The sequence below is a fragment of the Carlito syrichta genome, unplaced genomic scaffold, assembly GCF_000164805.1.
Source record: "Carlito syrichta isolate Samal-C Ts95f unplaced genomic scaffold, Tarsius_syrichta-2.0.1 Scaffold315469, whole genome shotgun sequence".
In the NCBI taxonomy this organism is placed as follows: Eukaryota; Metazoa; Chordata; class Mammalia; order Primates; family Tarsiidae; genus Carlito; species Carlito syrichta.
In genome coordinates this window covers 343,738-357,115 of record NW_007259565.1, presented here as the reverse complement: position 1 = coordinate 357,115, position 13,378 = coordinate 343,738, and the positions used below count along the sequence as shown (strand labels likewise).

The window sequence follows — 13,378 nt, the reverse complement described above, 5'->3', positions numbered from 1 at the left end:
AAAAAAAAAAAAAGACTATATTATATCCCAAGTAGCAAGACTGGAAAAGGAAACAATAGCTTGTGAATATTACTTTCCTCCATTTTACCTTATATTCTGATTCAAATAGCATTTTGGGATGCCAATCTATCAGTTAAGAGACAGTACATACCTTCATAGTCCCTTGCTTCATTTAGATGCAGGGAAAACATAAATGGGCTCTCTGGATGTTTAGGGTCAATATTAGTGAATATAAATTGCAATTTATCACCTGGAAAAAGAGATTACATTATTTAGTATAAGAATATTTTGGTATGCCAAAGCTTCTAATGGAGATAAGCTTTCTCATCCCATCCTTTGATCAATGTCTGCATTGCTAAGTATGCTATATAGTCATTCAACTAATGTCTCTAACTTTAAAAGCCACTAATTAGTTTTAAATTATGTTGTAGCTTAAATGACACCAAAAACAGTCAATAAATGAAAAAACAGATAAACTTCATTAAAAGTAAAAGCTTTTATCCTTCAAAGAATAACATTTAGAAAAGGAAAAGACAGCCTATAGAATGGGAGAAAATATCTGAAAATCATTTTTCTTATAAGGTTTGAATATATCGAATATATTTTAAAACTCCAACAACTGAACCAAAAAAACTCCACCCAATCAACAATAGGCAAAGGACTTGGATGGACATACAAATGGCCAATAAGCACATGAAAAGATATCCAACATCATTAGTTATTAGGGAAATGCAAACCAAAACTGCAAGAAATATCATTTCACATCCAGTAGGATGGCAATCAAGTAAATGAGTGAATGAATGAATGAATAAATGAATTAAGTAAATGCATAGAAAATAACAGTGTTAGTGATGATGTGGAGAAATTAGAACCTAGTACATTGTTGATGGGAAGGTAATATGGTGTAGCCACTGTGGAAAACACTTTTGAAGATCCTCAAAAAGTTTAATACAGAATTACAATATGACCCAACAATTCCAATCCTAGGTATATATACCCTGAAGAACTGAAAAAAGAGACTCAAACAGATAACTGTATGCCAATGTCATAGCAGCATTCTTCACAGTAGCCAAAAGGTGGAAATAACCCAGTGTCTACCACAAGATGAATGGATAAACAAAATGTAGTACACACACACAATGAAACACTGTTCAGTCATAAAATGAAATGAAGTTCGGACACATGCTACAACACTGATGAACCTTGAAAACACAATGCTAAGTGAAATAGGCCGGACACAAAAGGACACAAAAGGACAAATGTTATATGATTCCACTTATGTGAAATATCTAGAGTAGACAAATTCAGAGAAAGAAAGTAGATTAGAGGTCACCAGGGAACGAGGAGGGAGGAAAAGGGAGTCATTACTTAATGGGTATAGAGTTTCTGTGTGAAGTGACAAAAAATTTTGGAAACAGATCATGGTTGGTAACAGTTGCACAACATTGTGAATGTGATTAACATCAATGAATCATAAACTTAAAACTGGTTAAAATGGCAAATTTTATGTTATATAGTTTGCTACAATTTAAAAAGTATTATCAAATTCAATTTTATATTTTTCTACAGCTACCTAGACTTAAAGCCTATTTTCCAAAAGACCTACAAATGTTCCCTTGTCGAAATTCAAAATGACAGCCATAAAATATAAATCACATGCATTTTAGTTTGTTTCTACAGCATAATTAGAAAAATCTCATTACAATTTTTAAATTATAAAATAAAAGCTTCAGAAACTGTGAAAAAAATTTGTCTTGCAGCCAACCTTGGAATTAACTAATTATGTTAGTACACTAGACTTTTAAATTGTTAATAGTAATGAGAGGGATGCATATCAAAGGAAAAAGATTTCATAAGCTATTCAGTAAGACAAAAATGAAGGGTTTTAATTTGGGGTTTTTCTTTCTTAAAACACTATTTCCTGACTTTGAGGGCTATGACAAAATTCTATTTTAAATCTAAAAATAATTTAAAACTGATATTTTTTAAAAAAACCAAAAAAGCACCTAGGATGACAGTGAATATATATTTAGAATTCAACACGTCAAAATTTTAGAGTTGGACCTTATATTCTCCTCTAATCAAAAGGTCATTGTTTTTTTATTAAAACCTCACTCCAAGTGATTTTGGAAAAGCATCAAGACCAATAGATATATGAATGAAAGATTCAGGCAAAAAAAAGAAATATAATTAGTAAACGAATAGAAAAAATGCTCACCTTTTCATTAATAATGAAAAAAGGTTCTATTCATGCCTAGTCAACTGTCAAAAAAAGAAAAAAAGTCCTGCTTGCCTGGTTAGCCTTGGCTGGGGTGGTCTTTGGTCCCTAGACCACTCTCGGTTTGATGATGATTCACGAGGAGGACGTAAAAGACTCTCATTGAACATTTGTTTGTACTCAATGCTATGATTTATTACTGTGAAGGACTACAGAAAAATCAGCAAAGGAAAGGATGCATGGGGTGAAGTCCAAGGAAAATCAAGCATAAATTTCCAAAGTCTCCAGTGAGCTTCCTGGTAGCCAACACTTATGTGTTGCAACAATTCAATGCTGAAGAAATTAAGCGCAACCTGTTTGACTCCACTGGGTTATATTCTTGTGCTTTAACCTAGTAATTCCTCTCTTCGAAACAATTTTATGAAAACTATCCCCAAAAATGAGGAAGTCTATGTTTCTATTGCAGAATAGTCCCCCCTTACCTACTGGGGATACATTCCAAGAGCCCCCAGTAGATGCCTGGAACCGCAGATAGTACCTAACCCTATGTATACAGATGCTTCTCGACTAACAATGGCATTAAGTCCTGAAGAACCCATCTTAAGTAAAAAAATGTATTTAATAGCCTGATAAACTCATTGTAAAGTCAAAAAAACCCTAAGATGAACCACTGTTAAGTCAGGAAGCATCTGTACTATGTTTTTTCCTATACACACATACATACCTATGATAAAGTTTAAGTTATAAACTAGGCTCAGTGAGAGATTAATAACACTAACTAATAATAAAATAGGACAATTATAACAATATACTGTAATCATAGTTATATGAATATGGTCTCTTTCTCAAAATATCTTATCATACTATATTCACACATTTAACATTTTCAGTCCACAGTTGATCGGAATAACTGAAACCTTAGATAATAGGGGATTACTGTGCTTCTAAAACTAAAAATACTGACAGAATCCAAATGTTATAAGAAGTAATACTTGTGTTAAGCAATAGATAAATGATTGAATAAATTATGCTACATTAATACAATGAATTAGTATACTATTTAAAAATTATCATTACAAAGGCTATAGCAACTGAAGAAATGCTAATAATACAATGCCAGTAAGAACAAAGAACAAAAATTATTTGCATGTTGACAACCAAGTCCAAAATACATTTATTACAATAAAAAATTATAAATAACTAAAGCATCAGTAACCTTGTTGGCATGATAAAAAAAAATTGTAATTTTCCCCATTTTCTAAAAACTTAATAACATGGTCATTATTTTAGTTGAAAATATTTTAAAATTCTCCTCCACTTATGAAAAGTCTTACTCTACCCAAGGTAATCTACAAATTTAATTCAATACCCATTAAATTACTAGCATCATTTTTCTCAGACCTGGAAACGACAATATGGAAATTCATATGGAAATATAAAAGACCATGAATAGCCAAAACAATCCTCAGCAAAAGAAACAAATAGGAGGTATCACACTTCCAGACTTTAAACTTTACTATAAAGCTACAGTAATCAAAACATTCTGGTATTGGTACAAGGAGGCATATAGACCAATGGAACAGGATAGAGACTCTGGAAGCAAAACCTCAATTTCTCAATCAACTCATTTTGACAAAGCCTCCACCAAAAACCACTGGGGGGAGAACTTATTCAGTTAATAGTGTTGGGAAAACTGGCTGTCCACATGCAAAAGAATGAAACAGGATCCCTATCTAACACCATACACAAAAATAAACTCTAAGTGGATCAAAGACCTAAACGTAAAACCTCAAATGTTAAGAATCTTAGAAAATGCAAGAGACACCCTTATGAGAATCAGAGTAGGCAACCAATTCTTGATCAAAATCCCCAAATCAACTCTAAATGGATCACAGACTTAAATGTAAAACTTCACACTATAAGAACCGTAGAAAATGCAGGAGATGCTCTCTTTCCTCCAGCTGCTCAAGATGCAGAAAGGAAAGAAGATCAAGGGGAAGAAGGTGGCCCCAGCCCCTGTTGTCGTGAAGAAGCAGGAGACCAAGAAGGTGGTGAATCCTCTATTTGAGAAAAGGTCTAAGAACTTTGGCATCGGACAGGACATCCAGCCCAAAAGGGACCTTATCCATTTTGTCAAATGTCCTCAATAAATCCAGTTGCACCAGCAAAGAACTATCCTCTATAAGTGGCTGAAAGTGCCTCCTGCCATTAACCAGTTCATCCAGGCCTTGGACTGCCAGACAGCTACTCAGCTGCTTAAGCTGGCCCACAAGTACAGGCCAGAGACAAAGCAAGAGAAGAAGCAGAGACTGCTGGCCCAGGCTGAGAAGAAAGCTGCTGGCAAAGGGGATGTCCTCACCAAGAGGCCACCTGTCCTTCAGTCAGGGGTCAACACTGTCACCACCTTGGTAGAGAACAAGAAGGCTCAGCTGGTGGTGATTGCGCATGATGTGGATCCCATTGAGCTGGTGATCTTCCTGCCTGCCCTGTGTTGTAAAATGGGGTCCCCTGGTGCACTATCAAGGGGAAGGCAAGACTGGGGTATCTGGTCCACAGGAAGATGGGCACCACTGTCGCCTTCATTCAGGTAACTTGGAAGACAAAGGAGCCTTGACTAAGCTGGTAGAAGTCATCAGAACCAATTACAACAACAGATATGATGAGATCTGTCGTCACTGGGGAGGCAACATCCTGGGTCCAAAATCTATGGCTCCCATCAACAAGCTGGAGAAGTCAAAGGCTAAAGAATTTGCCATTAAGTTGGGCTAAATGTATACTGTTGAGTGCCCTGTACATAAAAATAATAAAAATTATCCTTCAAAAAGCAAAGAAAATGAAAGAGGTACCTTTATGAAAATTGGAACCAGCACCTAATTCCTGATCAAAACCTTAAATGAGATAAGACAGACAAGTGGGAACTCATCAAACTGAAAAGCTTCTGCAAAGCCAAAGAAACCACCAAGAGAGTAGGGAGACAGCCCACAGAATGGGAAAAAATATCTGCCAACTGTATATCTGACAATATCTAGGATCTACAAGGAACTCAAACATGCTGAAAAGAAAAAAACAAACAATCCTATTAAAAAGTGGGCAAAAGATATGAATAGGCACTTCTCAAAAGAATACATAAGAGCAGCCAACAAATACAGGAGAAAACACTCAGTCTCACTAATCATCAGAGAAATGCAAATTAAAACTACACTGAGATACCACCTAACTCCAGTCAGGATGGCCATCACCAATAACTCAAAAAGCAACAGATGCTGGAGAAGATGTGGAGAAAAGGGAACACTTCAACACTGTTGGTGGGATTGTAAACTAGTACAACCTCTGTGGAAAACAGTGCAGCAATTCCTAAAAGATCTAAAAATCGACCTTCCCTATGACCCAGCAATCCCCATTCTGGGAATATACCCAGAGGAATTCAAGTCACTCTATGAAAAAGATACCCGCACACCCATGTTTATTGCAGCATTATTCACAACAGCAAAAACAATGAACCAACTGTGCTGCCCATTGAAAGTGGACTGGATTTTTTTAAAATGTAGTATATATACACAATGGAATATTATGCAGTCATAAAGAAAGACAAAATTGTGAGCTTCACAGCAACTTGGATAGACTTAGCATCTATAATACTCAGTGATCTATCACAGAAGCAAAGAACTGAGTACCACATGCTCTCGCTCATAAGTGGACCCTGAATAATTATCATAATACTATAAGAAAGGGATTGGCAGTAGTGGGAAACAGTCAGGAAAGGGGTGAGGAGTATACTTCATCAGTAAGGGTACCTGATTTCAAACCAGGTGAAGTGGGGACCAAAGTGAGGCCAAACTTTACCTGTACAACGAGCATTTGTATACTTAATACTGAATTGTACCCCACATCTTTAAAATAAAAATTTTTCTAAAGGCCATACTTTTCTAATCCCTTATGTTTTACTTATATGAACATACTTACCATGGATTTTTCGAATTTCTAGTCCAAGTCTATCTTTATATAAGTCTGCAGATTGCTGCAGCCTTTTCAACCTCTCTGCATTAGCTTTGTTAGCAGCAGAAATAGCTGTGATTAAAGAACACACACAGTATCAAATATTTTCAATGATGTTCAGTTAATGCTTATGGAATTAAACATTTTTTTTAAACTTGAAAACAACTGTAAAAATGATGCCAAGCATATGAGTCTGCTTATATTTATTCAGTTTGTATCTCTACCAATTAGCAAAAGAAGCTTCTGTTCATTCAGGTTGGAATGAAAACTTATTCAAGAAAATATATACAGATAAATGAGAGGAATAAGTTTTCTATTATATTATATAGTAGCATGAATAAATAGGCCAGGGATTTGTATGGGTAGCATAGAAATAGAAAAATTTCATTTACATTATTTTGCTTTTTCTGGATAGCCAAGGATACACTAATTATTTCATGGGAAAAATATTCTACGCCTTTAAATATCTCATCACAGGTCATGCTAGTCTAAAATTTTTTCATGCTAGTCTAAATTTTTTCATGCTAGTCTAAAATTATTTCATCCTAGTCTAAAATTTTTTTTAAGTTACCATAATAGTCCCTAAGTTAAAAATTAGCAAATGAAAAAATAATTTCACAATGTAGAGTTGGATAAGAAAATGCATTAACAAAACAAACGTTGCTATTTTCAATAGACTTGAAGAATTGATTACTTAGTTTGTGGACAAATAAGTTTCCTTTCTAAAAGAAGCATTCATTTGAATATAAACTATTTTTAACAAAGACACTTTGCAGCATAAAAAGAGTGCTTCTACTGCCTAGCAGAGAATGTATGGTCAATAAATATTTGTTGCATAAATTACACTATGGTTTCTCCAAAGCAAATCTTATTTACTAACATCATTTCCTACTCTGCTTAACTAAACTTTCATACCAATTTCATTATTACTCCAGTTATATTAGAAATCAAAGGAGAAGTCCCTTTAAGTAAAATAAACAAATTCACTTAGCTAACTTTAATGACACCATGCAGAGATGAGTGGCTGGCTACGCCCTGAGGCACTGTAATCCATTTTTAGCAGTGGACGGGAGGAGGCAAGATGGACATAATTAATTGTATCATCACCACTTTAAAATTGAGATTGGTGCTTTAAATATGTTTACAACTGAAACTTACTTTTCTTCTTCCTAGAATATTCTTCCTTAAGATCCTGGATATTTGTAGTCAATTCTTTCAATTCCTGTTTTTTATCTTTTACTTCAGCAATCAACTTTAACAAGTTATCTTTTTTTTCTTGAATGAGCTTATTCTGCCTGCAGATCTCTGTAAGAAACACAAGGTATTAGCTAGAATACATATGCTTTGCATTCTGACATGTATGTAAGAAAAGACCAACATTTATTGACTCCCATAAGATGAATAAATAATGTTTTGATTGATAAGCATTTCCTAATGATTCAGAAATTATAAAAAGACAAAAACAAAAAGAAATCCTAATCCACTCTTTCCTACTCATGTTTGAAAAGAAAAATGAGAAAATAGAAATGGTTCTTTAAAATGAGAATACCAAATTAAACCATGAAACAAAATCAGAAGATCATGACCTTTGCAGTTCCCCACAATAAGTATATAAGTAAAACCTACCACCAAAGACAAGCAAACTCTGGAAGATGGCTTTACATTGTGTTTTGAGGAAACAGCTAATTCTAATGTTATAAAAATTATTCTGGAACATATAAAAAAAAAGGGAAGAAATATAGGCAGGCAGCCAAATCTTACATGTTAGCATAATTCTGAAACTGAAACAATAAAGATAGCACCATGCCTCCACCTACAACCATATAAATTAATCTCGCTTAGAAACATAAGTGTAAAAATGCTTAGTAAAACTCACGCTAAAAACAATCACCTAAGAACACATACAGTTTATTCTAAGGTATAAAGTGAAGGTGTATTAGGAAAATTCATCACATGAACAGGCACTGAAGGATCATTTAATATAAATTCAACACCCATTCCTGATATTGATTCTTAAACTAGAAATAGAAGGACATTTTTTTAACATGATAGAAACAAAGCAAAAACCTTTAAAACCTCTGGCATTTTGAATAAGACAGACACCAGCTAGCATGACTATTTAATATTTTCCCCAGAAGTGTCCAGATAACTCAAAATATGTAATTGGTAAAAATACTGAAAAAAAACCCCTATTATATGTAGACAACAGACATCTATCTAGAATACTCAGAAAATCTGTCAGAACTTACAGTACTACATATGACAAAATCAATAGCTTTCATAAATAACACCAGTGATCAATACAGAGGTAAGAATAGTTGTGTTTATGCTAATGTTAATAAATGCAATATTAGTTTTTGCTATTAGCTGTTATTAATTTTATTAGCTTTTGCTATTCCATGCTATTTTTAAGTAGAGGCATACCTCAGAGATATTGCAGGTTCTAGTCCAGACCACTGCAATAAAGCAAGTCACACAATATTTTTTTGGTTTCTCGGTGCATGTAAACACTACATTTATACTATGTTGTAGTCTATTAAGTGTGTAGCAGCATTGTGTCTGAAAAAAATCCATGTATATACCTTAATTAAAAATACTTTATCGCTAAAAAGTGTTAACAATCATCTGAGCCTTCAGTGAGTCATAATCTTTTTGCTCATGGAGAGTCCCGTCTCGATGCTGATGGCTGTTGACTGATCAGGGTGGTGGTTGCTGAAGGTTAGGGTGGCTGTGGCAATTTCATGAAATGAGAAAACTCTAAAGTTTGCCTCATTGATTGGCTCTTTCTTTCAAGAAGGATTTCTCTGTAGCATTTGATGCCGTTCAGTGGCATTTTACCTACAGTAGGATGTCTTTCAAAATTGAAATCAATTCTCTCAAACCCTGTTGCTGTTTTATCAACTAAATTTATTAATACTCTAAATCCTTTGTTATTATTTCAACAATGTTCACAGCATCTTCACCAGGAGCAAACTCCATCTCAAGAAACCACTTTCTTTGTCCATCATAAGAAGAAACTTCCCATTCGTCAAGTTTTATCAGATTACAGCAATTCGGTCACATCTTGAGGCTCCACTTCTAATTATAGTTATCTTGCTATTAATATTTCCACCGCATCTGCAATGGTCTTTAAGTGGACTTCTCCAATGAAGTCTTAAACTCCCCACAGTCAACCATGAGGGGTGGAATCAAACTTCCAACCTCTTGTTCATGATGCTATTTTGATCTCCTCCCATGAATCACAAATGTTCTTAATGGCATCTAGAATGGTGAATCCTTTCAAGAAAGTTTTTAATTTTCTTTGTCCACATTCATCAGAGGAATCACTGTCTATGGCAGCTATAGCCTTACAAAATGTATTTTTTAAATACAAGGCTTGAAAGACGAAATTACCCCTTGATCAGAGGGCTGCAAATGGATGCTGTATTGGCAGACATGAAAACAGCATTAATCTCTTCATACATCACCAGAGATCTTGAGTAGCCAGGTGCATTGTCAATGAGCAGTAATATTTTGAAAGGAATCTTTTTTTCTAAGCAAGAGATTTCAACAATGGGCTTAAAACATTCAGTTAAGCATGGTATAAACAGATGTGCTATGATCTAGGCTTTGTTGTTCTATTTATAGAGTACAAGTGGAGTAGATTTAGCATAATTCTTAAGGACCTTAGGTTTTTTAGAATGGTAAATGAGCATAGGATTCAACTTCAAGTCACCAGCTGCATTAACCCCTAAGGAGAGTCAGTCTGTTCTTTGATTGCATCTTCATTCAATAAAAGGCTGTTTCTTCTACACTGAAAATCTGTTTGTAGCCATCTTCATCAATAATCTTAGCTAGATCTTCTGGATAACTTATTGCGGCTTCTACATCAGCGCTTGCTGCTTTACCTTGAACTTTTATGTTTTGGAGACAGCTTCTTTTCTTAAACCTCATGAACCAACCTCTGCTAGGGTCAAACTTTTCTTCTGCAGCTTTCTCAGCTCCCCCAGCCTTTATAGAATTGAAGAGAGTTAGAGCCTTGCTCTGAATTAGGCTTTGACCTAACAAAATGTTGTGGCTGATTTGATCTATCCAGACCACTGAAACCTCCTCCACGTCAGCAATAAGGCTGCTTCTTTTTATTATCATTTGTGTGTTCACTGGAGTAGCACTTTTGCTGTCTAGCACAAGAGTCTTAGCTTTTAGCCTATCTCAACTTTCAACATGCTTTCCTTACTATTTTTATTTTATTTTATTTTATTTTTTGAGTTGGAGTCTCACTCTGTCACCCAGACTGGAGTGCAGTGGCCGCTCCCAGTCACTGCAGCCTAGACCTGCTGGGCTCCGGTGATCCTTCCGCCTCAGCCTTCCAAGTAGCCAGAATTACAGGCATGCACTACCACACCCGGCTGATTTTTTGATTTATTGTAGAGATGAGGTCTCGCTGCCCAGGCGGGTCTCGAAACCGCGGGCTCAGGCAATCCACTCACCTCAGCCTCCCAAAGGTGCAGGATTACAGGCTGAGCCACTGAGCCCGGTTTCTTACTGTTTTAAATCATCTCTATCTCTTGATTTAAAGTGAGAGATGTGTCTCTTTCTTTAACTTGAATACTTAAGAGATCACTGTAGGGTTGTTAACTGTCCTAATTTCAGGGAATAGAGATGCCCAAGGAGAGGAAGAAAGGAAAGTCTGTGGAGGAGTCAGAACACACTCAACATTTATCCATTAAGCTTACCATCTTACATGGAAGCAGTTTGTAGCTCAAAACAATTAAAAAAATGTCAAAGATCATCATAATAGATATAATAAAAAAAAGTTTGAAATATTGTGAGAATTACCAACATGTGACAGAGATAAAGTCAGCACATGCTAATGAAAACAAATTGTGTCAAAAGACTTGCTCAACTCAAAGTTGCCACAAATCTTCAGTTTGTAAAAACTGCAATATCTGCAAAGTGTGATAAAAGTGAAATGCGATAAAACCAGTTATGCCAGGACCAAAATATTGGCTTTTTATATTTATCACAGATATTTATCAGCACCTCATTACCCCTTCTTGCCTTTAATCCGTCTACCCTCCTGGCCTTCCCCATGTCCAGTCATTATCCCTGCAAGTCCTTGTACCTTCTTAAATACTCAGCTTCTGCAACAACCTACATCTTTCCCTCACATACATGCTCAAACTAAAAATAACAAAACCTGTCCAAACATCTAACTGGATCTTTCTGCTCGAAAATGAAATAACCCTGAGAGGACCACTTCTTTGACTGAAAAACAGATATAACTGCTGCTACTTGGGGACCCTTGCCCAGAGAGAGCGGTCCCAAAGTGCCAATCAGTGGGCTAAATAGTGCAGAAAGGCACTAAAAGCCTAAGAACTCCAGGGCAGAGGAGGATACTGAAGGTCAAATAAGCAGAGCCAGTAGAGCTCTTGAGTGGTGTTTTATAATATATTCATGAATTTTTAATGAAATTAAATATTTTAGGAGAGAAGCGGCAAGATGGCGACGGGGTAACCCGGTTTCTGAAGCCCTCTGCAAAGGAGATCTGCAGTGGGTCTCTGACTCTCGCCCCGGGGGGCTGTGGACCCCAACATCGCAGCCTGCTCTTCATATGGAGCTCGGTCGTTGCCACCGCTGGGACATCGCAAAGGACTGGCCAGTCACTGCGGTGCAAACGATGCTGCTGCCGCTGCTGCGGACACCACCGCCACTGCCACGGCCTCGTGACGGCCGTAGCACATCATACCACCTGGGCCCAAGGCGATCCACATCAAACCCCTTCAGGGAAGATCTGCTGGGATCGCTGCCACCTCTCCGGCAACCTAGACTGTCCTGCCCGCCCACCAAGACTGTCCTGTCTGCCCACCGTAAGGCTCCTGTTGCCGGCCCTGAGGCAGGCAGCCATCTTGTTCCTGTCCGGCCCCACCCCCTCTGGGGCGAGCAGCTGAGATAGCACCACCTAGTGGCGATTCAGGTAACAACACCGAAACGGGAGAAACAAGCTTGATAAAGACATAGACCAGAGTGCTGAACGGAGGGAGGGTAATCTGAACTGTCCTTCACAGCAGATCAGGGGCAACTGACCCTAACTGAAAACTAATTTACCAGCTTGAAAAGAAAACTAGAAATCAGACCTGAAAGGACAATGGACTTCAACGAAATGTCTCAGAGTGTGCTTCATTGATTCTATTAATTTAATGACTTAATTCTATTCCTACTGTATTGTTCCCTTTTTTCTTTTTTCCTTTTCCTTTTCTTCTCTTTTCTTCTCTCTGAAAACCATATCTTTATATAGAGGAACAGCACACTAACAAGGTGGTTGGTTAGATTGTATGTTAGCATCACTATATGTTTTATTTTCATTTTTTATTTTTTCTATGAGAGTTGGTTCGTCTGTAGCTGTGGTCTATTGTTTTTATCTGTTTCAGTATAGGCCTCTCTATTTGTTGGCACACTCGTTTGTTTCCCCCCTTACTCCTCTATTTCTCCACTCCCCTCTTCAACCCACTATCTGCTCCATTCTCTCCCCTCTGCTAACCACATTTTATTTCAGGGAGTAAACCTACAGCCCCACTGCACGGACAGATTCCAGGGCAGTGGGAAGTGGGTTCCACATTATCCACACACCCGTCAGCGAATACCAGGACCTGCAGACAGATTTTGAATCACAGCTCTCCCCTTAAGTAAATCTCAAAACTGCAAAAAGGACCACCTCCAACCTACAGTGCAACTCCAGAATTGAACAAAGTAAGAGGACATTCATAAAGAATAGGAGATTGAACAAACAGAAGTAAAACCAAGCCCTTTACCCCTGAATAACAGAATTAAAGAAGTGACGTGGAGGGAAGGAAAAAGTAGGGAGGGGGAAAAACCGCACAAATGAAGAAAAACCAAAAGAAGAATATAGGTCTCACACAGACCACTGGGAGAACAGACACTGAGAAAACAGATTATGGAACACAAACAATGAAGAGCCCCCAGAATGACAGGTTACATGCAACAAACCCAGACATCAAGACTTTAATGGAGAGAATTTAAAAAATTGAGGAGAGACAAGAGGAAAATAGGAAGGACCTGATGTCACAAATGACAGCAGTAAAGAATACTGTGATGGAAATGAACAACAGACTAATAAGCATGGAAAGCAGAATTAGCCAAACAGAAGAAAGAATCTCAGAGCTC

General features: G+C 36.9%; 1 protein-coding gene and 1 pseudogene across 1 annotated transcript in view; one reads left to right on the top strand and one right to left on the bottom strand.

The window, feature by feature from the left end:
* SPC25 (SPC25, NDC80 kinetochore complex component) overlaps window positions 1-13,378 on the bottom strand; it is a 28,644-nt gene that overhangs the window by 2,372 nt on the left and 12,894 nt on the right. Inside the window, exons 4-6 of the mRNA XM_008072846.2 lie at window positions 7,373-7,519; window positions 6,182-6,286; window positions 152-250 (exon numbers count right to left, since the gene is read on the bottom strand). Coding sequence (XP_008071037.1) covers window positions 152-250; window positions 6,182-6,286; window positions 7,373-7,519 — 351 coding nt within the window. The remainder of the gene's footprint in view (window positions 1-151; window positions 251-6,181; window positions 6,287-7,372; window positions 7,520-13,378) is intronic.
* Window positions 4,183-4,987, top strand: LOC110594473 (annotated as a pseudogene).